Below are 23716 nucleotides of genomic sequence, written 5' to 3'. Positions count from 1 at the left end.
ACTTCCAAAACTTAAGTTCAAAGATAAAATCATTAAAAATGTCAAGATAGAGACTGCAGAGCACTAACTCCCAAGCACGGTGGCCCCTTTGGAGCATAGCCTTGTGAGCCTGCCATGGCCACACAGCCTAGAGTGGCCCAGCCTGGGACCTCTCTCCCCTCCAGGGTCTCCTATGGCCCCTCGTTGAACAGTGAGGTAGAAGCTGCAGGAGGTCGGGAAATTCCAGGTGCTGCTGGCACCATTTTAGCTTTAATCGTGGGCTCAGACACCTGCGGCCCTGGTTCTCATTTTCTGGCAGCTCCGTAAATCCTAGGGCCTGTCTCTCAGGCTCCTCGTCCTCTCTTGTTCCCAGGATGGTGTGAGAGGTCCTAGCCTGCTTCTCACAGGCTGGGAGGTAAAGGCTTCTTCAGTTACGACTCAGGATGCCCCTAGGTTCCAGGATGAAGCTGCGCCCTCCTTAGCCCCTGAGTTTGACTTTGTGGACTCTCAGGAGCCTAGACCAGGGGTCAGAAGCCTCCTTGACTCCTTGCTTCCCTGACATACCATCCGGAACAAATTTCCCAAAGTTGTCTCTTGGCCCTCTCCACTTTGTCCATTGGCTCCTGTTGGTAGACAGGTAGGTAGGCCTGGATGAAAAGGTCCACATCCTAATGCCTGGAATCTGTAAATGAACATCGCCTTACATGACAAAAAGGACTTTGCAGGTGTGATCAAGTGAGGATTTTGAGATGGAGAGTGCAAATTCATATGTTGAAACCCTAATCTAGTGCCTCAGAATGTTTTTTAGGGCCTTGAAAGAAGTGATTAAGTTAAAACGAGGCCATCAGAATGGGCCTAATCCAATCTGACTGATGTCATTTAAAGAAGAGGAAACCGGATGCAAGGAGAGACCTGGGATGGTGTGCAGAGGGGAAAGGCCGTGTGAGGACCCAGGGAGGAGGGAGACATCTGCACGCCAAGGAGAGAGGCGTCAGGAAAAACCAAACTTGCTGACAACCTTGATCTCAGACACCAGCTCCCAGAACTGTGAAAAAAATGAATTCCTGGTGTTTAAGCCACCCACTCTAGAGTGATATGCTAGAGGTGGAACTGGGGACTTAATCACAAAGGTTCTCTCTCTCTTTTTTTTATTTTTATTTTTTCGGCTGTGTTGGGTCTTCATTGCTGTGAGTGTTTTCCCCCAGTTATGGTGAGTGGGGACTGCTCTCTAGTTGCGGGGCCCAGACTTCTCATCGCAGTGGCTTCTCTTGTTGTAGAGCGCAGGCCCTAGGTGAGAGGGCTTCAGAAGTTGCAGCATGGGGGCTCCGTAGCTGTGGTGCACTGGCTCAGTTGCTCCGCAGCATGTGGGAACTTCCTGGACCAGGCATTGAACCCGTGTCTCCTGTGTTGGCAGGCAGCTTCTTTACCACTGAGCCACTGAGGAAGCCCATCACTAGGGTTCTTATTAAAGGAGGCAGGAGGATCAGAGATAAAGGAAATGTGACAACAGAAACAGAGGGTCAGAATCAGAGACTTGAAGATGCTATACTCCTGGCTTTTTTTTTAAGTGACTTAAAAAAATGATCATTTGTTAGTATTTTTTCTCTCGGCTTTAAAGATGGAGGAAGGGGTCACCATTCAAGGAATGCAGATGGCCTCTAGAAGCTAGAAAAGCCAAGGAAACATCCTCCCAGGGGCCTCCAGAGGGAACCAGCTCTGGGGACATCTTGATTTTATCCCCAGAAGATTCATCTTGGAGTTCAGACCCCCAGAACCATAAGAGTGCCCTTGGATCTTCCCTGGTGGCTCAGACAGTAAAACGTCTGACTACAATGCGGGAGACCTGGGTTCAATCCCCGGTTCGGGAAGATCTCCTGGAGAAGGAAATGGCAACCCACTCCAGTATTCTTGCCTGGAAAATCCCACGTACGGACAAACCTATGGGGTCGTAAAGAGTTGGACATGACTGAGCGACTTCACTCACTCAAGCCACGAGTTTGTGATAAACTGTTACAACAGTCACTGGAAACTAATACCCACCCACTCCAATTGCCGCCAACTCAGCGTTTTCTAAGATATCTGCTTTAAAAAAAAAGTGTTCCAAGCCCCTCCCACCGGATCTCACTTGCAGCAAGGCCTTTCCTCAGCAGCTCATTCAAGTGTGATACCTCAAATGCCTTTTGGGGGTCCTGGGCACAGCCAGGCCAGCGTGAATGGTTTGGTGAGGGGTTTGCTGGGCCGTGGGGAGAGCCCTGCTCACATCCTAGACACAGGCTGCCACCCTCTGCACAGAATCAGACTCACATGTCACTGAACCCTACTCTGGGTGTGGGAAGGACGAGGCCCCCCGGGGCAGTGGGGCAACTCCCAAGGCCCCCAAAGCAAAGCTGGAGCAGCTGATAACCTTACAGCAGCATAGCAGACAGTCTGCATGTTATCTTGCTGATTTTTGTTCCCAATCAAGGATCTATCTGCCAGTGTCACTGGCTGTCCTTCCCCTCCTCCCCTTTCGCCTTGCATCTGCAGGAGGGCTGGAAACCTGCCTTTCAGGCAGCTTTTTTTCCATTGCCTTCACTTCCCCCACCTGGTTAGGCTGAAGTTTATGTCAGGCAGTGCCACTTCCCCCCATCTTGCCAGGGACCTTTCTTAGCCGCAGGGGCTGAGGTCAAAGAAGAGACAAAATAAAAGCAGAGAAATCTGAGACAAAAAGGCAGAAGAGGATTCTGGGGAAGGGAAGCCTCCCGGCAACCCTGGCAAGAGGCTCTGATGGCTTAAGATGGTGGGACCTGAGTTCGACAGCAGGTGGGAATAGGTGGTATTTGTGTCTGTTTCTTTTCACCTTTGGCATTGGAAAAGACCCTGATGCTGGAAAGACTGAGGGCAGGAGGGGAAGGGGGTGACAGAGGATGAGATGGCTGGATGGCATCATCTCATCGATACAACAGACATAAGTTTGAGCAAACTTCGGGAGATGGTAAAGGACAGGGAAGCCTGGTGTCCTGCCATCCATGGGGTTGCAAAGAGTCGGACACAACAGTGAATGAACAACATGCTGGCTTAGCAACATGATCCTTTCCTTAAGACAGAGTTAAAAGGAATCTTAAGAATCAACTTTCCCAATTCCCTCATTTTACAGGCATAAACTGAAGCTCCAAGAAATTAAATGACTCGCTCAAGATCACATGGTTTTTTGGCACAGCACCAGGCCTTGACCTGCTGCTGCTGCTGCTGCTGCTAAGTCGCTTCAGTCGTGTCCCACTCTGTGCGACCCCATAGACGGCAGCCTAACAGGCTCCCCCGTCCCTGGGATTCTCCAGGCAAGAACACTGGAGAGGGTTGCCATTTCCTTCTCCAATGCAGGAAAGTGAAAAGTGAAAGTGCTCAGTCATGTCTGACTCGTAGCGACCCCATGGATTGCAGCCTACCAGGGCTTCTCTGTCCATGGGATCTTCCAGGCAAGAGTACTGGAGTGGGTTGCTATTTCCTTCTTCAGGCCTCAACCTAGGTCTTTTAAATCCTCAATGGGCCTCAGGTGGGAGTAGGAGGAACTGGAGGAATGATGTGGGAAGAAAGGGGCATGTTTCTTACATATTTCTCAGTTCAATTTTACAAATTTATTTGATTCAACTTGGAAAAAGATAACAAATCCCTAGGTCTGGGGGGAGATGGGCAGGAAGAAGGAAGCAGGAGTTGAGACGAGGTTATGAACATCACAGTGGCTGTCTCACGTCCACATCCGCATCCATGTCCTGGCCCGGGGAAGCGGTGTGGAAGTGGAGCAGAGCTCAGGTCCGGAGGAACACCATGGTGAGGAGCCCTGGAGAGGGGAGAAAAAAAGCAAGGTCGTGTGTGGAGCCTGCTGGCTCTACATACCCTCTTTCCAGCCCCCACTCTCCTCTCTCTGGGCCTGTATCCACTGGGCTCACCTAAGACGTAGGCTGCCACCAACTTTTGTCCCAGGGAGACGTGAAGGATTTGGGGCAGCTGGCTGCCAAGTTCATCCTGGAGCGGGAGCAGCAGGAAGGCCACAGAGACTGTGCCCATCAGCAAGAAGAGGAGGAAGGAGCTGGTGGCCAGTTGCGGGTGAGGGTCTGGGGAACAAGGCCCGTCAGGAGCTCCAGCCTCCACTCCTGTTCAGCCCAGGGAGGAGGCTGAAGGTGGAAGGTGTACCCACTTTTCGTTGGACACTGGAAGCGTCCTCTTCTCCCTGGAGCCCCTGTCCCCACAGCGCAAGAGACCCTCTCCCCTCTGGTCCCTCATCATTTTCCGCTCTTCAGCTCTGCCTTGATTACTGGCTCCCGTGTACTGTGTGTCAGGCAGGGACCTCTGTCTCCCATAAAACACAACACAGTATGTAATTGCTCAACCTGCGTTTCTTATTGAACTGAACTGAGCTGACACAGGATGGGAAGTACTGGAGTCAGAGCTAAGCAAAGAGTTTTTCTCTCTAGGTGGAGGCCAGAAACCAAGGAAACTGCGAAGTCTGCTTCTCCCCTAACCTGATATAAAATCTTAACTTCTAGAAATGTTGCTATCAAAAAGCAAAAGGCTGAACCGGAAGGGAATTCCCTGGCGGTCCACTGGTCAGGATTCTGTGCTCTCACTTCCAGGACCCCTTGTTCCATCCCTGGTCCGGGAATTAAGATTCTGCAAGCCCAGAAGGGGCGCCAAAAACCCCACAAAAACCCAGAACAACAACACAACAAAAAACCTCTTCTATTCCAAACGAACTCACCTCTAAGGTCATGCTAGGTCCCCTCCCCCTCAGAACTCAAGAATTCCCATCCCCAAACTCACTCTCTGGGAAGGGCTGGGCCGTGGATGGTGCTGTCCAGGAATGAGGCTCTGGGTGGGGTGTTGGGTCAGACTGTCCCTGAAGCTCAAGGGGGTACGCTGGGGCCCTCAGAACCGAGGTGATGTCCTTGCGCCCCACCACTCGGCCCTCTGTTCCCTCCTCAGAGAGCTCAATGCGGAAGCGATCCTGGACATCATAGTGCCTGGGATGGGGGGCCACGTGGCGAATCACACTGGTCCGTAGAAAAGAGAGAGGCCCATTGAGGGGCAGTGATCCAAGTGAATCCAGGCCCCACCTTCCCAGGAAACTCCCCCTTAGGGATGCAGACAGAGGGTGGGGAAAAACAGGCTGAAGAGCACCAGCTCTGAGACCTAAGTGACAGCAAGGTAAATCAGACAAAGCTGGCAGCGACCAGTGGCTTTCATCAGCCTCCCCACCCGCTCAACTCACATGTCAATGCAGGACTGGGGCTTCACGTATCCTTCCGCGTCAAACACTGTGTATTTGGCAGGTGCTGTGCACAGCACTGGGGGAAAAGGCACAGAGAGATCGATGGACTAACTGCCTCAGAGAATCCTGCACAAGCCCCGCCCATGGAGTCCCCCCAGCCTTCTACCCTAGGACTGGGCTTGACCCTTCCATTCTGCCAAGGCCGGACAGTCAACCGCACTCATCTGACTCCTCCAGTCCACCCAGCTCCCCAGCCTATTGCCGCCAGTCCCCACATCCCGAGAACGAGGCGCCCATCCCCTTCACCTCGGAAGCGAAGCACTGCTCCAGTGGGGTTATAGAGGGTCAGCAGCTGCCGGGGTCCGCTCCGTTGGTCCGCCCTGAATACTAGATCCGGGGGAAAGACGAGGACCGGGACAACAGGTCCCGAGGGAGGAGGGGCGCCCCGGGACCCCCGCCCAGGAGCTCCCGGACCCACCAGCTCCTGGTCCTGGGGCGCCCCACGGCGCATGCAAGCTCTGGGCGGTGGAACATCCGAGGGCAGAGCTCAGGGGACGGGGCCTGGAGTATAAAGCTGAGGGGTGAGAGGGGCGAAGGGAACGGGATGAGACCGTAAGGCAGGGCGTGGACTGATTCCGCCGCCGCCGCCTCAGAACCCCTCTAGATAAGGCCCCCCCCAGCAGACCAGGCTCAGGTCCCCCAAACCCTTCTCCCCCAGCAGCGCCCCGGGTCCCCTTAAGCCCCGCCCCCAAGCCCTACCTCGAGGGTCACGCCCACCCGGGAAACCCGGCCCCTCGCGGCTCCCAGCCCGGGCCCTCGTCTTCCGTCTTAGTTCCTGATCTCCATAAGCCCCGCCCCTTCCGGGCGTCCCGGGGCAGCCGCCCCCTGCCTCCGAGGCCGGATTCCGCCGGCCGCCGCGGCCTCTTCCTGAGCTGCTCTTTCCGCCTCTTGCTCTCCTGTATCTGGGCCTCCGATCACTTCCTGAGCTCGTCGGGCTTCCGCCTCCGAACGGCCGCTCGCGCTCTGAAGCTCACCTCCGGTCACAGCACCTGCCAATCAACCTGTGGCCGGACCAGGGCTGCCATCTTTCCGGGAGACCGTTTCTGCACTTCCGCCGTACGGTTTCTATCATTGGCCCGGGCGGCCTCGACTCAGCTATGACTGTTCGCCGATTGGTGCGCCTAAAGCGGTGATTGGCTTGATCCTAGTGACGTAACACTTGACGAGCGTCTCGGGCTAGAACGCTAACCCTGGAATAAGTGGGGCGGCGGGCTAGGGAGAGGGACCCGGGCGAAGATGGGAGTCGAGCTTTGTTCCTTCCTCCCCACTTTTGAGGCTGTCCGAATCATTACAATCACATCCCACAAGAGAGCCCTCTTTCTTTTTCCTCTTCAACCCCAGCTTCTCCTAAGAGCTTCCGCAGCAACAAAAGCCGCTTTCTACAGTACTAGTTGAATGTTGCTCCGCGTTGGACTCGGATCTATGCCCACAGCACTTCTCTTGATTCCTTACTTCACGGAGCTCATCTTTGAAATCACTCATATTTGTAGAGGGAATTATGGCTCAGTCCTGCTGCTCACATCATCTCACCGAATCGTCAACTCCACTCTCAGACGAGGAAACAACTACAGCAAGGTGAAGAATGTCACCCCAGGCCACACACTTGGTTAGCAGTGGACCAAAACAAAGTTAATCTGACCTGAAAGTCTTCTCTGTGCACCCTGTCAAATGCAGAATCTCCCTTTGCCTGTCCTCTTACCATGCTTCTGTGTTCTTCATTCATAGCACTCCTATAGCTACTTGACCTCGTTGTTTATTTTAGCTTATCTCTGTTCAGGTAGAATGTGCTCTCTTCACAAGAGCTGGGACTTTGTTTTATTGTATTTTTGGCACCTGAAACAGTGCCTGACATTTGGAATGAACAAATGAGTGAGTGACTAAGATGAACTTCTGAGCTGAGATCTGATTGAAGTTAGGAAGTGAACCACAAGATGTCTGTGGAGGAGAATTCCAGATCTAGGGAACAGCAAGAGCAAAACCTGGAAGCAAATGTGTACTAGAAATGGCCAACGGGCCAGTGTGATGGAAGAGGCTGAAAGGGAGATAATACTCAGAGATGAGATGAGGTGAGAGAGAGGACACAGATCACCTAGAGCCTCAGAGCCCATAGTAGGACTTCAGATTCTATGCTGAGACTAATGGGAAACTATGGGAGAGTTATTTTAATTTTATTTTTTTGACTGTGCCACGTGGCTTATAGGATCTTAATTCCTTGACCAGGGATTGAACTCGGGCCCTCGGCAGTAAAAGTGCAGAGTCTTAACCACTGGACCGCCAGGGAATTCCCTTAATTTGTTTTTTAAAAACCGCTTTATTGAGATATCTTTGACATATAAAAATTGTATACATTTAAAATGTACAACTGGACATTTTGATATATGTATACATTGTGAAAAGATTGCCACAGTCAAGCTAATTTACATATCCATCACCTCTGCATATTAATAGTTGCCATTTTGTGTGTGTGTGGAGAATATGGGAGAATTTTGAGCAAAGGGGTGACAAGGTTCAACTTCTGTTCTTCGTGTAGTAACCCTTGAGTTGAATGAAGGAATGAAAACAAATCCCCCAAGAGCACCAAAACCGTAGAAAGAGAAATGTGACCCCTTCCTCAATCTAGAAACATTTATTTGAATAAGAAAGGGGTCCCCTAGGGCCAGGGTGTGGAGGTTGGCCTGGGCTCAGGCCTGAGACCCCTGCAGCCTAAACAGGCTTGGAGGGGCACTTCCTGCTGAGGTTGGTGAGGATCTGGTGCTGGGTGGGCCGGTGGAGAACCACGAAGCTCTCTGGAGGAAGGATGGGACCTCTGTTCTTGTCCATCTGGCCCATCAGCAGGTAACTGATTCCTAGGGAAGGGGAGGGAGGGATTGAGGATTTGTGTAACTCTCAAGTTGATAGAAATATCGCCTCACCCCAGTCCCTCAGGTTCTGCCACCTCCATTGTTTGCATGAGGCTCAGTGTCCCTCTACATTTCCACACCTCCATTACCTTTCTTCATGGGGGGGCACTGCTTGCAGGGCACATAAAACTTCAGGAGGGTGTCAGTGGGTGGAGAGGGCAGGTCCAGGCCTCCGGTTTTGTAAACACCAGTGACATTGACAGTTGCTGTGAGACCCTCCCCTGGGCCCCGCACCATGGACTTAATCATTCCTGTCACCACTGTGGGAGAGAGGGGGGAGAGGTGAAACTGGAGGCCAGGGCAGGGCTGGAACCACAAGTTGGTGGAGAGCTCTGGGAACAGGAGGAGCGGTTATAGGCGCTGGAAGGGCAGAGCTGGGGGACGGGCTTCTTACCCAGGTCGCTGTTACAGAAGTGGCTCTGCAAGGTGCCTGTCCTCCGGCACTGCTTTGGGCAGGTGACACTGGGTGCATCTGGTGGAGGAGGGCGCACCCTTAGTGGAGGGCAACCTACCCAGCAGGGAGGAAGGAGCACTTTCCCCACAAAAGCCTCATTGCTTTGAACTTGTTCAGAGCTCTATCCAGCTTTGGGTCCCAGCACAGAGGTAGCACTCGTGGGTGCTGTATGAATGACAGGGCGCAGCAAGGAACTCTGATACACCTCCCTGAGGCCTGCGTCGCTTCCTCTCCCTTTCCAGACTCACCCGGGCCCACCGGAGTTGCTTCTGCCTTAGGCGCAGCTTTGGGTTTCTCTTCAGGTGGGACTTCAGGCTTGACTTTGGGCCCGGCTCCGGGCTTGGGGCCCGGGCCGACCTCCCCTAGGCCTTCTTCGGTGGCGCCCCGAGGCTGGGTCCTGTAGGAGGCCGAGAAGCCGTCGGCCGTGACGCTGAGGTCCGAGACGAACTGGACGAGGAGCTCGTTCCCTTCGGAGGTGATGGAACTGCGGGCGGCGGGGCATGGGGGAGGCGTCAGGCGGGCAGCGCATCCTACTCCCTGCCCAGGCCGGCGGCCTTTTGACCTCTGCCCCACGGCTGGCTGCATCAGCTTCTCGATTTCGCAAGCTCCACCGGCCTCGTGATCCGCGGACCCCAGGCCTGGCGCCAAGCCTCGGCCTGGGCCGCCACCTGCTCCGCCCACCCCGTTTGGGGCGGACACGCAGGCCGCCTGCGGCTTCAGCTAAGCCCCGCCCCCCGCCGGCCGCGGGGAACCCCGGGCTCCCGCACCTGGGGCTGCAGAGACTCCTCGACGCCGTCGCCCACCCAGGTGGCGCCCCCTCACCCCGGGACTGTGTCGCCACAGAACTTCCCCAGCCGTTTGGCGTCGTCGCTCACGGGTCCGTTGAAGACGCTGACCGAGTCGTAGCGACAGTAGGAGTCGGGCTCCAGGTCAAACTTGCCGAAGGTCAGTGAGATCACCTGGCGGCGGGGAAGAGGAGGAGGCTGCGCAGGGGGACCCCGGGTGGCGGGAGGGTGCGGAGTTCTCACCTCCTTCACCCAGCCGCCGCCTCCGGGAAGGTCGCCCGGGCCTCCTGTCTCATCGCCCGCGGGCCCTGGAACCCACCTCTTAATGCATTCACACCGCGGCTCGGAGGAACACACATATTCACCGCAACCCTCCATCGCCGCAGTCCCCAAGGCCAAGCCCTGGCTCATTCTCAAGGAAAAGACCCAGAATCTACCTCCAGCGTCACCACCACATACACACACGCACAAATCAGTTTATATATCAGCATCGGGTACCTCGCTCTCATAAGGCTCCTCACAGTTGTGATTTTACATTTTTTGTTTGGGTGCGAGCAGGTCTGGGTCTGTTTGTACTCCCCACCATGGCAAGCTCAGTGCTGGGGACATTGTCGATGTTCAATAAATCTTTGCAGTCTGCATGCTGGAGGGCGCCGCCCGGGTCCCCGAGGGCCACCGGGGCAGGGGGTCAGTACCTGGTCCGGGGGCGCGATGATGTGCCAGGAACAGCTGATGCCAGGGGGGTAATCGGACTCGGGCCAGTTGGGCGTGGTCAGGGTTCCCTGGGCCTTCTCCAGCCGCCCCCCGCAAAATTGGTGCTCTGGGGAGGGGAGAGAGGAGTGGGGGTGGGGGGCGGTGGAGACCCTCGTCAGCTGGAGGAGACCGTGCAGAAAGCTCAGATGTCTGGGTCTCAGGAGGAGGGGGCGAGAGGAGGGAGAGGAAAGAAGAGGGGAAGGTTAGCAGAGATGGGGCTTGGCCGGGCTCGGGGAGGTTTTGGACCGCTGGGCGCCCAGGCGGGCGGTGGAAGAGGGGGGAGGAACTAACTGGACCCGCTCCCTTCTTGCCCCTCCCCCTGACCCGAGGCCACATCGCTCCTCTTCCCCTGGGAGATCCCATCTCCCCGGCCCGGCAGAAAAGTCCCCATCACGGCTGGAAGAGTCCCCTTGCTGTGAGGGTGCTCTCAAATTGGGGCACAGCCCCGAGGCCCCTCTGGGGACGTCCCCGTCTTAAAGATTTTAAGGAGACTTCTGCCGCCAGGAGGGGGTGATGGGACCGCAATCGGGAGCCCCCGGGCTGGGTGTAGGGGGCTCCGGGTCGGGGGGAACCTAGTCCCCCAGCCCGGGGGTGCCCCCCGCGCCCGTCAGAGGGAGCCCGATTGCGGACGGGGGCGGGCGTTACTCACCGTCCCAGTAACCCCAGGCCGCCCATTCCACCCGCGGGTCGGTGACCCATTTCCGCCTCGCGCCTGGGGGGGGCCCTGGAAGAGGGGGTGGGTGGGAGCGGGAGTGGGGAAAGAAGACGGGGAGGAGGGACTGAAGGGGCAGTTAGTGAGGAAGAAGGGTAAGGGAGATCATGGGGGCCCCAGGCTCTTGGGGTGGAGGTTAAGGCTGGGGTGGGGCCTGCGCCGGGGGCGGGGCCAGGAGATGGGGCGGCGGAGGTGAGGGAGGTCTCACCAGTGCCGGAGGTGGCCCGCCCGCTGTACCAGAGCAGGAAGCCTCGTCCTCCCGTGCCCTCGTCGGATCTCATCCTCAGGGTCACCTGGTTGCCGGAGGCGACTAAGGGCGCGGGTCGGAAGGTTCCGCAGAAGCGTCCGAGCTGCTGGCCCGAGGTTCCAGACCCGGCAAAGATCTCCAGAGCATCGTACCGGCAGCTGGGGTGCTGCTCCAGGTCAAAGACTCGGAAGGAGAGGGACACAGTCTGGCTCTTAGGGACCTGACGGTGGGGACAGGGGCGGGGTCCTGCAAAGTCAGGCCAAACACCACCAGGCAGAGGGCACCTCTCTTTCCCTCAAGCGTTTCCCAGAAAGACTGGGCCTAAAAGGGCCAGTCTGATGGTGCATGACTGCACCAAGACCCAAATGAGGTCTGTGGAGAGACCAGAGGGGGTGGGGATGAAGGTGGGAATGGACAAGGAGGCTCTGCATTAAGGTGTGAGGTCACTTGCCACGTGGTATTGTGGGCACTGACCAGAGGGGAGGGGGCTGGGACTTCCCCAGGGAGCAACGGTGGGACTTGGCTGGGAGGGAATTCCCTTAGCAGTCTGGCCTTTGGCTGCCTGGACCCAGGCCTCAGACACTTGGAGGAGGGAGGGGGGGCCAGAAGGGCCTTCTCACCGTTATTGTCCAGATGCACTCCTTATTGGGAGGGTAGAGGTTGGGGAAGCCCTCACTTGCCACGTAACCCGACTCCCCAGTCACATCCCCTCCGCACAGGAACACGGGTCTGGAGAACAGAAGAGAGGTCAGCCGTGAGTGGGGGAGTGCTGGAGAGGCCAGGAGGTGATGAGGATGGCGGTGAGCAGGGAGCCAGGGGAACGGGGGAGGAAGGCCCACGGGATCCGAGGCGGCCTCGGCCAGCCCGAACAGGACTGCGGTGGGAAACACTCCAGCAGAGGATCAGGGAAAGCGGGGCCAGCCACTTGGCTGTCCCTCCAGCCCCTCAGAGTCCCTACCCCCCACCTCAACAGGAATTCCGGGAATCCTCCCCTTATTCTCTACCCCCCCAACCCTGCCTGGCAGTAGGGACAGGAGCCGCCTAACTACTTCCAGATGTGGACACAGACATGAGGCCACGGGTGGGGGGTGGTTGGGAAGGGGTGGGGGATGAGGCAGCCAGGGCCCTGGGCTCCCAACCTTTGCCCTGCTCCGTTTCCAGCTAACAGCTTGAGTGTCTGACTCCCAAGTCTCCCCCTCGTGCTCCCCTCTTCCCCCCCACCATCTTCAGTTCCCTCCTGGAATCCTGGTGTCCAGCCACCAGGCAAGTTCAAGGTGTTGGTGCTCTCAGGTTCCATGGGGGAGGCCAAGGGTCTAGATCGATGGGGAGAGGACAGAGGGCGGAAGGATGGGGAGCAGTGGTGACCCACAGGAAACACTGGTCTGGCAGCAGGGAAGGAGGACTTGGGGGCCAGAGAAGGGTAGGGAGATGTGGTGGGGCGGGGGGTGTTAGCGAAAGAAGCCACCAGACCTACAGGCATTACCCCTTCCCCCTCCAGGAACTGGGGATTTGAAACTCACTCAAGCCATCTGGAAGGTGCCAGGAGACCTACCTGGTGTAGTTGGGGGTCTGGCCATGGGTGAAAGGCAGCAGCAGAGCCCAGGCAGTGAGGAGGGGCCCCAAGAGGGAGGCTGTGGCAGCAGGCAGCATGGCCGGGGGCGGGGGTGGAGAAAAGTGCTGGGGTCTTCAAGACAGGCAGCGGCTGAGTGCGGCGGCAGGAGCGGCGGCAGCAGCAGCGCGGATAATCAGTGCCAGATGAGGCTGCCTCAGGGCGTGTGGGCGTGGGGACTGGCCAGTGGGGCGGGCGGCGGGGAAGGCGGGACAGGGAGAGAAGAGCCGGGACAGTGGCGAGTCCAGGGGCCTCTCTAGGTCCAGGACATACAAATACTGACCTAGTGGGGCGGGGGTGGAGCAAAGAAGGGCAGAGCGAGCGTCAGGCTTCAGCATAATCCAGGCGGTCCAGGAATATTTTCAGCAACCCTGCTCTGTCCAGAGCCCGAGCATCCTTCCAGCACAGCCTGGAGTCCTTCCTGTGGACCCTCCAGCCAACCCGGGCACCTCCCCATTCCCGCTTCCTCAGCACCCAGAGGAAGCCCTTCTCTGGACTCCCAACCTCTAATCACTCACTTCCTGACCACCCCCTGGCTCCAGCTTATTTTCCACTTCAAATGTTTACTGTCCTCTCCCTCCAGGGGCCAGACCAGGCCACAGAGAAAGAATGTTGCTTACCCATCTTCTTTCCCAAATACTTGGAGGTATGGGTAGGGGGTGGGAGGCATGGTATGTGGGCAAAGGGAGTGTCTTCCTTATGAAGGAAGGGGAGGATGGAGTAGAAAGTAAGGGAAAGAAAAACGTGGAAGCTCAGATCTGGAAGGAAAGCAGGAGGAGAGTGGTTGGGGGGCGGGGGAGGGTGGCTGGCTACACAGGGATGGAGTCAGGAGGAAGCGACTTGCTCAGTCTGGTGGAGGGAGGATCCAAGCGGCAGAACCAAGTAGGGGCTGGAGAGGAGAGGAAGCTGATGGATGCAGGAACTGACAGCCTGAGCTGCTTCTACTCTGCACCGCACCCCCACCCCCACCCCCAGGTTCCTCCCAGGCTCCAGGGTTCCAAACCAGGCCTCGATTCAGCCTTTTATTCTATTTGTCAATCAAATCTTTCGTCCATGATAGTCAGGTTGGGGGCCCCTCCTGGGCAGCCCCCTGAACATCTTACAAAACCGTTCCCTGCCCACCCTGGCATGTCTAGCAGGCCCCACCCCCCTGCGTCCCCTCCCCACGCGCGTGTGCACACCGTGTTCCTTGCTACCACTCCACCTCTCCTTAGCCCCTGGCCCAGGGCCACACTCTCCCTCCAGGGGGTGAGACTAGGAGAGGAGGGGGTCAGCTTTCAGCAGGTGGGGGGCCTTGGCCAGCCCCTCCAGCAGCCCTCTGCAGCATATCCAGCGCCTCCCAAAAGAAATCCTTCTGTGCGGCCATCAAGGGCATCCAGCCCACGATCTCCTTCATCTTCTTCATGCGGTCCTGCAGTGTGGGGCAGCTGTGGATCTGGCTGAGGTACTCCTCACAGGCCCAGGCCACCCCGCCAGGGTCCTGGGTTGCTCCAGCCCCCAGGCTGGGCTCAGGGGTCCCCACTGCCTTGCTGGCTGGTAGGTCCCGGTAGGCTGGATGGTGCTCAATGTCGTGGCTGGACAGCATGTAGAGGCACTCTCTGGTGGAGCAGAGAGAGCAGGCACACAAAGGGACCTGGGGGAAAGGAGAACAGGGTGTGGCTGGGGTGGGGGAGGCGGGGCGGGGGGCCCAGGACGGGGTTCCCCAGAAGCCCCAGCTGTTGTGTTCCTCCCGCTCAGACCAGCCCAGAGCCAGCAAGTGAGCTGGCTGGCTGAGCCCCAGGGTTGTGTGAGGTCAGAGGGCCAGCAGGATCAGCTCAGGGGGAGAGCCAGGAGCCATGGTACACTGCTGGAAAGGGAAGTGGGTGGTGCTGGGAAGTGGGGTCCCTGGGTCCCGGTGGGAGCCCCAGCTCCAGTCCCCTGGGCCCGATGGCTTGGGCCCTCCCCTGTTGCCCGCTTGCCGGAGCCTGACCTTGATGTGGAGCTTGACGAAAGAGGCGCTGCCCTTAGGCCAGCCGGGGAGGCGGCCTCCGGCCCCACAGCCACAACCCAGCAGCTCCTTGCTGAAGTCCAAGCCTTGGCTCAGCACCAGGGAGTGGTTGAGGCCACACCACAGGGCGATGGGGCGCTGGAGATAATGGACCTGAGGGCACAGGGCGGGGTTCCTAAGTGGGGAACGCCGAGGGACTAGGGGTGCAGCTTGAAGAAGGGTGACAGAAGGGCTCAGGGCAGTCTAGGGAAACGAGGGGAGGGAGGAGATGGGCCAGAGAACAGCTGCCCTGTCCCCCGACAGGCAGCATGGCTCCTCGGTTCTCCCGCAGACCCAGTCTGAGCACAGAAGCGCTAGCACAGCTGCTGCTTCCTCCTCTCAGCTCCCTGGAAAACAGGCTTCCTGCCCAAGGCCAGGGCCTGCTGTCTGCATCCTGGTCTCAGTCCAGGCCTGTGCCTATCCAGCCTCGAGGGGGAAGAAAGAGCCTCTCTCTCTGTCCCTGTGCCGTTCCAGGGAGGACTGCCTTCCACGGATTCATATCATTATCTTTCAAAATGGCCACACTGCTCTGGAAAAACACTTCCACCCGACTCTTGCCGCTTCCGACCTCTGTGTTGTAGGCAGCAAGACTGGCTATATAATCAGTCTGAGGTGGACCTCTTCTTGTTCTTTCTACAGCCGGTCTCACCTGAACCTTCTGTGATCTGACTTCTCTCCTAAGGCACTGGACCTCCCAGCAGGCAAATCCCGGGGCCTCTCCTGCACACGTGCTCCTGAGACTGTGAGCACTTTAATTGTGATGACGTAGATACATAATTTATGGCCATTATAGGAAAGTTTATAGGAAAAATGATAAAATATTGTCAAGCAAAAATTCATTTAAAAATCACTGGAAGAAGCCCCACCACCTTCTATTAAACTCTTGCTGGGCATTCTTCCTCAGTGTTGCCTTTATAAATATACATACACAAGCTGTCTATTTTTAAACAAAAATGGGATTGTGCTGTGTAAACCATTTCTTGATTTCTTTTTTTTTTCTCTTAAAAGTATGGGAACTTCCCTGGTGGTCCAGTGGCTAAGACTCTGCGCTGCCAATGCAGGGGGCCAGGTTGGATCCCTGGTCAGGGAACTAGATGCCACATGCTGCAATTAAAGATCCTCCATGCTGCAACGAAGACCAAAGATCCTGCGATTTGCAACTAAGACCTGACGCAGCTATAGATAGATAGATATGCCATATATATCCATGTGTATTTATACACACACATGGCACAACTGGGACTTCCCTGGCGGTCCAGTGGTTAAGATTCTGTGCTTCCACTGCAGAGGGGATGGGTCTAATCCCTGGTCAGGTCAGATCCTGCATAACCTGTGCTGTGTGCGCATGCTCGTTTGTGTCCAGCACTTTTGCGACCCCATGGACTGTAGCCCACCAGGCTCCTCTGTCCATGGGACTTTTCAGGCAAGAATACTGGAGTGGGCTGCCATTTCCTCCTCCAGGGGGTCTTCGCAACCCAGGGATGGAAACTGCCATTTCCCACATGTCCTGCATTGTAGGCGGATTCTTTACCACCGAGGCACCTGAGAAGTACGCATAATGTGTGCAGCACCCCTGCCCAAAAAAGACACAACCATCTTTCCATGTCAGGGACTATATTCCTGCATTATCACTGTCACTATTAATCACCCCCTCCTGGGTGAAAGTTTCTGTACCCATGAGATGTGGCGTTTGAGGGTCTGTCTCTGTCTGAGACAAGTTTCAATCCCTCTGCCCACAGTGGTGGCTACCATGCAGCTTTGCTCCCCTTATCTCTACTTTTGTCATTTCAACTTTGTTCCAACTTGGAATCAGCTAGATATTTCTATTTCAGTGTTACTTTCTCCCCCGAAACCAGCATTCCTCTCCAACTGACGGGTTTCCTTGTGATACTGTCTATTGCCAGGGCCAACTATGTCCTACCCTGCTGCCCTCATATGTAATTACTTTCCAGAGGCTGTTCATTTTCTTTTAAAACACCTCACATCTCCATTCCTCTCTGTTCCTGCTCCCACTGTGCCAGTCCTAACCCCTTGTCTCAAGCCCGAGTGTCCCTCAACAGCCTCTGGGGGGCCTCTCGCTGTGCTCTCTGGCCAGGTGACTCAGTCTCAGTCATCCAGGGGGGTTGTCTTCTCCTGCTCCAGAACCCACCACTGCTCTTTCCCAAGGCAGCACTTCTGTAGGCTTGTGTCCACCTATGGGGCTTCCCTGCTGGCTCAGATGGTAAAGAATCGGCCTGCAGTGCAGGAGACCCAGGTTTGATCCCTGGGTCAGGAAGATCCCCTGGAGAAGGGAATGGCTACTCACTGCAGTATTCTTGCCTGGAGAGTTCCATGGACAGAAGAGCCTGGCAGGCTACAGTTTACAAGGTCACAGAGTCAGACACGATTGAGCAACTAACACTGCTGCTGCTGCTGCTACTAAGTCGCTTCAGTCGTGTCCGACTCTGTGCGACCCCATAGACGGCAGCCTAACAGGCTCCCCCGTCCCCAGGATTCTCCAGGCAAGAACACTGGAGTGAGTTGCCATTTCCTTCTCCAATGCAGGAAAGTGAAAAGTGAAAGTGAAGTCGCTCAGTCGTGTCTGACTCTTCGCGACCCCATGGACTGCAGCCTATCAGGCTCCACCGTCCATGGGATTTTCCAGGCAAGAGTACTGGAGTGGGGTGCCATCGACTTCTCCGAGCAACTAACACAATACCAACTTAATACCACCTTGTAGCTACTGAATTCCAAAACACTGCTCTAGTCAGGCCAGTCTTTCCACCTTCCCAGGGATGCGCAAGCTGTGTCCCCACCCCTGCTACACAGGATGCCTTTCCCGGTACCCACCGGAATCCTCTCTAACCCACTGAGATGCTCACATCTTAGCTCCTTGAGTTACTTCAGCCCACCCAGGACTGCTCACGTCACTAAACTACTACTGCCCTAACAGCGCGAGCCACACAGGGTTCACCTCGTGGCGCCAACCCAGGTGAGACACGCAACAGTAACACAAGCACTGCAAACTGGCTGACTTCCTAGGGATTAGAAAGTGGATTCTGGGACTTCCCTGGTGGTCCCATGTCCAAGACTCCGTGCTCCCAGTGCAGGGGGCCTGGGTTTGCTTCCTGGTCAAGGAACTAGATCCCACGTGCTGCGCTTGAAAGATCCCACATGCTGCAACTAAGACCCAGCGCAGCTGAATAAATAAATAAAATACAGTATTTTTAAAGAAGTGGATTCTATGGAAATTAGAGGCGTGGAGAGATCCAGGGGTCAGGGAATTAGGGAAAAGGGAGGGGAGGATGAGTAGCTGGGAGGCAGTCTCACCTGTGTGGGTTCCCCTCTGTCCATTTTGTCCCCTGTTCCCAACTGCCCATATCTGTTATTTCCCTGCATAAAGATTCGGCCAAATTCATCCACCAGGCCAAGGTGATTGTAGCCAAGAGCACAGAATAGAATCTACGAAGTAAGCCAGAAAGGCAAAGTGAGTGTTCAGTCGTCTTTGGAGGAACTCAGCTCCAGAGTCTCCCCGCTGCCGACCTGCCCTCCCCAGCTGATCGCTTCCAGTTGTGCCTTCAACGCCACCCCTCTCCCAGGTCCCCTTTCTGTCCCTGATCAATCATTTGCTTCCTGCTCATAGTTTAGACCTTCAGTACCTTGCAGTCTCCTAAGCCCCCCCCTCCCCTGGTCTACCCCGCCCCTGCCCTCCCGAGGATCCTACCTTGGCAGGCAGTGAGAGTGCAAGCGGCATCTGCTGGTCCAGGGGGTCAAAGGCTTGAAGGGTCCCAAAGAGATCACGATACACCCCTGGGGTATGCACCTCAAAATACACTCCCCCCTGGTCTGGGGGGTCGGGAGCCCTCAGCTCAGCAGCTTTGGGCACCCATGTCCTAGGGATCGGGCCCTACCTGTGATGAAAGGTGCAAGTTCTGGGGAGTCTCACACCCATTAGAAATGCACTAGTTATGTCTGGGAACTTAAACACCTGTTTTGACTGGGATGCCCTATGGATCCCCGAGCTGGAATAAGGATAAGGGAGGGCTCTGTATCTGGAAGGTCTGTCCAAGGTTGGGGTCTGGAGAAGCAGGAAGATAGTTGTCTTTCTTACCTGTGATGTAGAGAGTACTGCTCTGGTTGGAAGCCATGCAGGCCACACGCAGGTGAGGAAGGCAACGGGACACCTTTCTCAGGGCCAGCTGAACCGTGTAGGAGCGTGGTTGATCCAGCTGGGTCTCATTCACGACCAAAGAGTAGATCTTTCCTTCCTCTGGGGGAGGGGACAGGGAGGCAGACAACTGTGTGGGGGGAGGGGACCCTCCAATAGCCACATTAACTTATTTTTAAATAAAAATGCTTTTCCTTTGTTGATGCCGTGCTGTGTGGCATGCCGGATGGTTCCTGGACCAGGGATTGAACCTGGGCCTGCCACACCCAAAGTGCTGAGTCCTAACCACTAGGCCACCAGGGAACTCCCAACCACATTAACTTCTCAAGAGACTCCATAAGCCCTAACAAGACAAAACATTTACTGCCCGAGAGTGAGCTGGATGGAAAAGTGTAGAGAAGAAGCAAGGAGTGGTGATATGTGGGTGACTTCAAGTTCCCTGGCCTCCAGCTCTCACCACCGAAAATCAACCAGGGGAGTTCTTCAGTGTGAGGGATGAGTGGAGAGAAAACCTAGCAGGTGGATTTGGTGGAATCTAATTTGATTCCTGGTTGGGAAGAATGATGTCTGGGGATTCAGGGCTCTGCCTAGCATTAAGAAGTCCAGAAGGGCAGGGGCGGTGGCGGGGGGGGGGGGTGTTCCCTGGTGGTCCCGTGGTTAGGAGTCTGTGATTCCACTGCAGGGTACCTGGGTTCAACTTCACAAACTGTGAGGCATGGCCAAAAAAAAAAAGTCCAGAAGATCTCAGGTCTGGGAGCTTGGGAGTATGGTCAAATCTAGGGAACACTGAGAAAAAGACGGGGGTAGTTCGGGTATAAAGTACAGTGCCTGGTGGAGGTTGGGACGCTTAGAATTTTAAAAATCAGTGCAGGGACTTCCCTGGTGGTTCACTGGTTAAGGTTGCACCTTCCAATGCAAGGGGTGTGGGTTCAGTCCTGAGTTTGGGGTATTAAGATCCCACAAGCATGGGGTGTGGCCCCAAAAATAAATAAATAAGGTAGTGGAGTTCCCTGATGGTCCAGTGGTTAGGACCCAGCGTTTTCACTGCCATGGGCCCACGTTCATTCCCTGGTTGGGCAACTAAGATCCCATATGCCCTAAGTAACTAAGTGTTAGTCGTTCAGTTGTGCCTGACTCTTTGCAAACCCATGGACTGCAGCCCACCAGGCTCCTCTATCCATGAGATTTTCCAGGCAAGGATGCTGCAGTGGGTTGCCATTTCCTTCTCTAGAGAATCTCCCAACCCAGGGATCGAACCCAGGTCTCCTGCACTGCAGGCAGATTCTTTACTGACTGAGCTACAAGCGAAGCCCCCCGCATGCCATGCAGACTAGCAAAAAAATTTTAAAAATCAGGCATTCACTAGAACAGTGGTTTCCAAACCATTTTTTGCAGCAGGGCCCTTTATTCGTATGACACATTACCCAGAATCCTAGACTAGCAGAGAGATAAAAGCAGAGATACTTGGTTTGACACCAGGACGAGGTGCCCCTCTCCCCCTACCTCCTGCCATGGGTCCTGAAGACTCTGTAGGAAAACAATATGTAAACCAGTTGCTTTAAGCCTAACCTGTGAGGAGCAGCAGGGCCCGCTGTGTCTCCTGACCAACCAGCACAATCTGCTTGAAGCTCATGGAGTGGTGGAAGGTCATCTTGAAGACCCGCTGCCCGCTGGACTGCAGGTAGACCTCGACACAGTCACAGGCCCGGCTGCTGGTTGTGCCCACCACTCCTGGCTGCTCCCGAGTGGCCAACACGTAGAGGTATTTGCGGTAAACTGTGTCACACCTCGGGTCTGAGGCAAACTGTAGGAAAAGACAACAGTGGGACAAGAAGAAGGTGTCCAGGATCTAGAACCTTGCAGTGGGATGAGGCTGGGGCAGCTGGGTCTGGTGTAAGGCAATGAGATACTTGGGTGTGGGGCTGGGAAATGCAGACTTGGTTTCAGGTTCCTGGTATAGGAGGGCACTGTCCTGAGGATGCCAGCTCGGGACTGGTGTGGTCCTGGGTTCCCGGAGGAAAGATGGGGTCTCGGCTGCCCAGGTCCTGTTACTCACGTCCTTGGCTCCACGACACAACACAACATAGCAGCAGGCCCGCTTCCACTGGATCTGGCCAAGGGTGGAGGAGACCAGGGCATTTTTGAGGAAGAAGAGGGTCCCCGCATAGTCAAGAATGAAGACGTGGTCCTTGGTGGGCAGGAAGCGGCGGTAGCCATGGGCTAGCTGGGGAGCTACACTCTTGCTGAGACAGCGGCGGCGGCCCCCAAATGCCTGGAAATACAGGCCCTTTGTGTCTGGAGAAGAGAGAGGGAAATTTAAAGGCTCAGGAAGGCACAAGGGAGATGAATCAGAGCTTGGGCAAACTAGGTTTCTCAATGGATGGGTGTTTAGCTCCTCCCCATTCCCATGCCAGGGGAACGACCCCCTCCAAAAGGCCTGTGCAATGCTCAGAAGATACCTGTAATTATGCCCCATGTCTGAACTAAAATTCTCTGCCTGACCTCAGCCCAGGGCCATACACATGCTGCTAAGTGAGCACTTCTTTGGTCCAAACTTGAATTGAAGTGGAGACATCAAAGGACTTAACAAGAATTCATAGAAAAGTAGAAAGAGCAGTGAAAAGGAATGACTGGGAAAAGCTGGTAGCCCTCCCTTGTCCCTAGCTCTGAATGTGCTATCTGGATCTCCCTTCACTCTGGTATTGGATTGGAGATTCGAGCATATTTCTCAACCTGGGGGTGATTTTTGTCCCTCAACAGACATTGGCTGTCACAGCTGGGGGAGGTGCTATTGGTATCTAGTGGGTAGAGATGAGGGAAATTGCTAAACATCCCACAAATGCAGAGGACAGCCCCCTCACGCGGTTTCAAATAATTATTTGTCCCCAAGTTTTATTAGGGATCAGGTTGAGAAATCCTGATTTAGAGGAGGGGAAACGCCAGGTATTGGGAGAGGAGGATGTCTCAAGGTGAAATGTGGAAGCGTTTGAATGTGGTGGGCAACTTGGCAGGGTTGCTAGAAGGAGTAGGGGCTCTGGGTGACACGTCTATCTGAGAGCAGCTCTAGAGACCTTGATGGAGTGTGTTTCAATCTAATAAGTTTCTTCCAGAGAAAGGGGTCCTGGAAGGTTGGCTGGGAATACTGAAGTCGTCAAACAACTTTATGGAGCAGGAGGGACCCCAGGATAAGGCAGGACAGAGGCAGAGAGAACTAGAGGTCTGGGGGGAAGGTGTACAGTTCAGAATGGCGGCTCTCTTCCAGGGTCGGACCCCGGAACCCTGCTCTCGAAGGCGAGGACTGAGCCGGTGACAGACACGTCTCCACACGCCCTCGGCGTCGCACACTTGGTGGAAGTAGTGGCAGGTCTGGCCAAGAGCGACCACATCTCTGACTGGGAGGAATGAGATGATGTGCTCCACCTGGCGGGGGGGGGGGGCAGGACAGGGAAAGCAGGGGTCAGGGGGCACCCCCTACTCCAGCCGTCCTGCCCCCCTCCCCCGTTCCTTTATTCTTAGCACCACCCCCACCCCCACCCCCAAGGACTCACCAGCTCCGGGGGGAACAACTGAACAGAAACAGGGTTTCCTCGCCCCTTCTTCTCTTCACCCCCAGGTTCTGAAGGGCCACATGAAGGGCAGCTCCGCTTTACCTGCCCAAGGAGAAGGGGGCGCACATGACGGTCATGCCTCTCTTTCTCCTTTCTCTTATTAACTGCTACTGGGGGGGCCCATTGCTCTGACTCGCAGCTCTGTGCTGTCAGAGCCTGCCATCTTTTTCCTCTGGGTCCGTGGGTTACCCCTCCCTATCTGCCTCGCTCCTTGCCCAACTCCTCCCCTGACCTCTGGCTGCCACCATGCTGCACCCTCCCCTTGCCTCGCCGCCCACCCCCCTCACCCTGAGCCCCTCCTCCCGTCTGCACAGCCCGGTCAATTTTTGTAGCTTCCGGCTCCGGCTTCTCCTCATCATCCTGACTGCCCCCTCCCTGCTCCTGCCCTCATCTCTCCGGGCCCCTTGGCCCCCCGTACTCAGCTCCCTGGCCCCGTCCCTGCTGCCTTTCCCACACCATGTCCCCTGCCTGGGCTTGGGGGACTTTCTGAGGCCCCTTGGCCTGCTAGGCTCCTCCCCTATGGAGTCTGGGGCAGACAAACCTCTCTCTGTGACCTCACCACCCAGCCACTGTGACCTATTTTTCCCCAAGCTTGCCTGGGATTTTCTTTGTCAGCTCCTTGGTTCTAACTCAGTCCTGGCCACCCAGGGGCTCATGGGATATGCATTGGACAGGAGAAGTAAAGTGTGAGCTACTGGTAGATGAGGCCTTTTCTTTTCAGGGTGTTTTTTCCACTTGATGCCCTTTTAGCAAGAGAAGCACTGGTGAATTCTTCATATTGCAGCAGGTCAGAGCCGCCAGGGGATTTGTAGCTCAAGAATATATATATATAAACTCAGTTTGACAGGCGAGGGGGAAAGGTGACCCTGTTAATTAGACCATTTATCTCATGATAGCATGCATCAGATGACAGCAGGCTCAGCTGAGCACAAACACTACTCTCTTCTCATGAAGAACACATCCAAAAGTAGACTTCTTTCCTGGGACAGAAACATGGTTGCATGCATGAAGGGCAACCTATTAAGGTGGAAGAAAGGAATAGATTTACTCTGAAAGCTTAGGATATCTCCCAGAGTTTAAGCTATTAACTTAGTCTTATGGGGAGAGGGGGATGACATGGATGAGAAGCAGCAGGAACTGGGGCTGCATCTGTCCATGTGGGGTAAGATCTGCACTGATACATTCAAGGAG

The 23716-nt window shown here is 55.6% G+C and overlaps 3 protein-coding genes across 5 annotated transcripts; all 3 read right to left on the bottom strand.

Moving 5' to 3' along the window:
- Nucleotides 1-3621: 3621 nt before the first annotated feature.
- MOSPD3 (motile sperm domain containing 3) lies at nucleotides 3622-6308 on the bottom strand. Of its 3 annotated transcripts, none has more exons than XM_068966810.1 (6): nucleotides 6259-6308; nucleotides 5531-5798; nucleotides 5225-5300; nucleotides 4777-5006; nucleotides 3906-4070; nucleotides 3622-3796 (listed from the first exon to the last, which is right to left on the bottom strand). In XM_068966810.1, exons 2-6 carry the CDS (start codon nucleotides 5733-5735, stop codon nucleotides 3765-3767), a joined length of 708 nt encoding a protein of 235 aa, XP_068822911.1. In that variant the 5' UTR covers nucleotides 5736-5798; nucleotides 6259-6308; the 3' UTR covers nucleotides 3622-3764. The 3 variants fall into 3 exon arrangements, with proteins under 3 accessions (XP_068822911.1, XP_068822912.1, XP_068822913.1); XM_068966811.1 differs by lacking the exon at nucleotides 6259-6308 and adding an exon at nucleotides 5984-6109; XM_068966812.1 differs by lacking the exon at nucleotides 6259-6308 and adding an exon at nucleotides 6002-6036.
- A 1360-nt stretch (nucleotides 6309-7668) lies between these two features.
- PCOLCE (procollagen C-endopeptidase enhancer) lies at nucleotides 7669-12851 on the bottom strand. Its single transcript, XM_068966809.1, has 9 exons — nucleotides 12688-12851; nucleotides 11756-11864; nucleotides 11097-11355; nucleotides 10119-10243; nucleotides 9461-9597; nucleotides 8887-9122; nucleotides 8579-8656; nucleotides 8274-8444; nucleotides 7669-8130 (listed from the first exon to the last, which is right to left on the bottom strand). Exons 1-9 carry the CDS (start codon nucleotides 12783-12785, stop codon nucleotides 7988-7990), a joined length of 1356 nt encoding a protein of 451 aa, XP_068822910.1. The 5' UTR covers nucleotides 12786-12851; the 3' UTR covers nucleotides 7669-7987.
- Nucleotides 12852-14014: 1163 nt separating this feature from the next.
- Nucleotides 14015-22932, bottom strand: FBXO24 (F-box protein 24). The gene is made up of 10 exons (XM_068967556.1): nucleotides 22813-22932; nucleotides 22466-22567; nucleotides 22154-22337; nucleotides 20974-21212; nucleotides 20487-20721; nucleotides 18861-19019; nucleotides 18474-18595; nucleotides 18080-18211; nucleotides 14714-14884; nucleotides 14015-14377 (listed from the first exon to the last, which is right to left on the bottom strand). Exons 1-10 carry the CDS (start codon nucleotides 22882-22884, stop codon nucleotides 14015-14017), a joined length of 1779 nt encoding a protein of 592 aa, XP_068823657.1. The 5' UTR covers nucleotides 22885-22932.
- Between the last annotated feature and the right edge of the window lie 784 nt (nucleotides 22933-23716).

The sequence above is a fragment of the Capricornis sumatraensis genome, chromosome 3 (assembly GCF_032405125.1).
Source record: "Capricornis sumatraensis isolate serow.1 chromosome 3, serow.2, whole genome shotgun sequence".
Classification (NCBI taxonomy): domain Eukaryota; kingdom Metazoa; phylum Chordata; class Mammalia; order Artiodactyla; family Bovidae; genus Capricornis; species Capricornis sumatraensis.
Note: the sequence above shows the minus strand (reverse complement) of the source record. Positions and strands in the feature narration are given on the sequence as shown.

What these genes read in the sequence shown, in the direction of transcription:
- MOSPD3 (XM_068966810.1), bottom strand. Translation starts at nt 5,735, where the DNA reads ATGCGCCGTGGGGCGCCCCAGGACCAGGAGCTGGTGGGTCCGGGAGCT. An exon ending in AGCAGTGCTTCGCTTCCGAG is followed by an intron (nt 5,301 to 5,530) that starts GTGAAGGGGATG and finishes CTTTTCCCCCAG; the next exon opens with TGCTGTGCACAGCACCTGCC. An exon ending in GGCCCAGCCCTTCCCAGAGA is followed by an intron (nt 4,071 to 4,776) that starts GTGAGTTTGGGG and finishes CTTGTTCCCCAG; the next exon opens with ACCCTCACCCGCAACTGGCC.
- PCOLCE (XM_068966809.1), bottom strand. Translation starts at nt 12,785, where the DNA reads ATGCTGCCTGCTGCCACAGCCTCCCTCTTGGGGCCCCTCCTCACTGCC. An exon ending in GCGGGCCACCTCCGGCACTG is followed by an intron (nt 10,244 to 11,096) that starts GTGAGACCTCCC and finishes TCCCCTCCCCAG; the next exon opens with AGCACCAATTTTGCGGGGGG. An exon ending in GTGCCCCCCCATGAAGAAAG is followed by an intron (nt 8,131 to 8,273) that starts GTAATGGAGGTG and finishes CCCCTTCCCTAG; the next exon opens with GAATCAGTTACCTGCTGATG.
- FBXO24 (XM_068967556.1), bottom strand. Translation starts at nt 22,884, where the DNA reads ATGATGAGGAGAAGCCGGAGCCGGAAGCTACAAAAATTGACCGGGCTG. An exon ending in TGTGTCGTGGAGCCAAGGAC is followed by an intron (nt 20,722 to 20,973) that starts GTGAGTAACAGG and finishes CTTTTCCTACAG; the next exon opens with TTTGCCTCAGACCCGAGGTG. An exon ending in TCGTCAAGCTCCACATCAAG is followed by an intron (nt 14,378 to 14,713) that starts GTCAGGCTCCGG and finishes CCTTTCCCCCAG; the next exon opens with GTCCCTTTGTGTGCCTGCTC.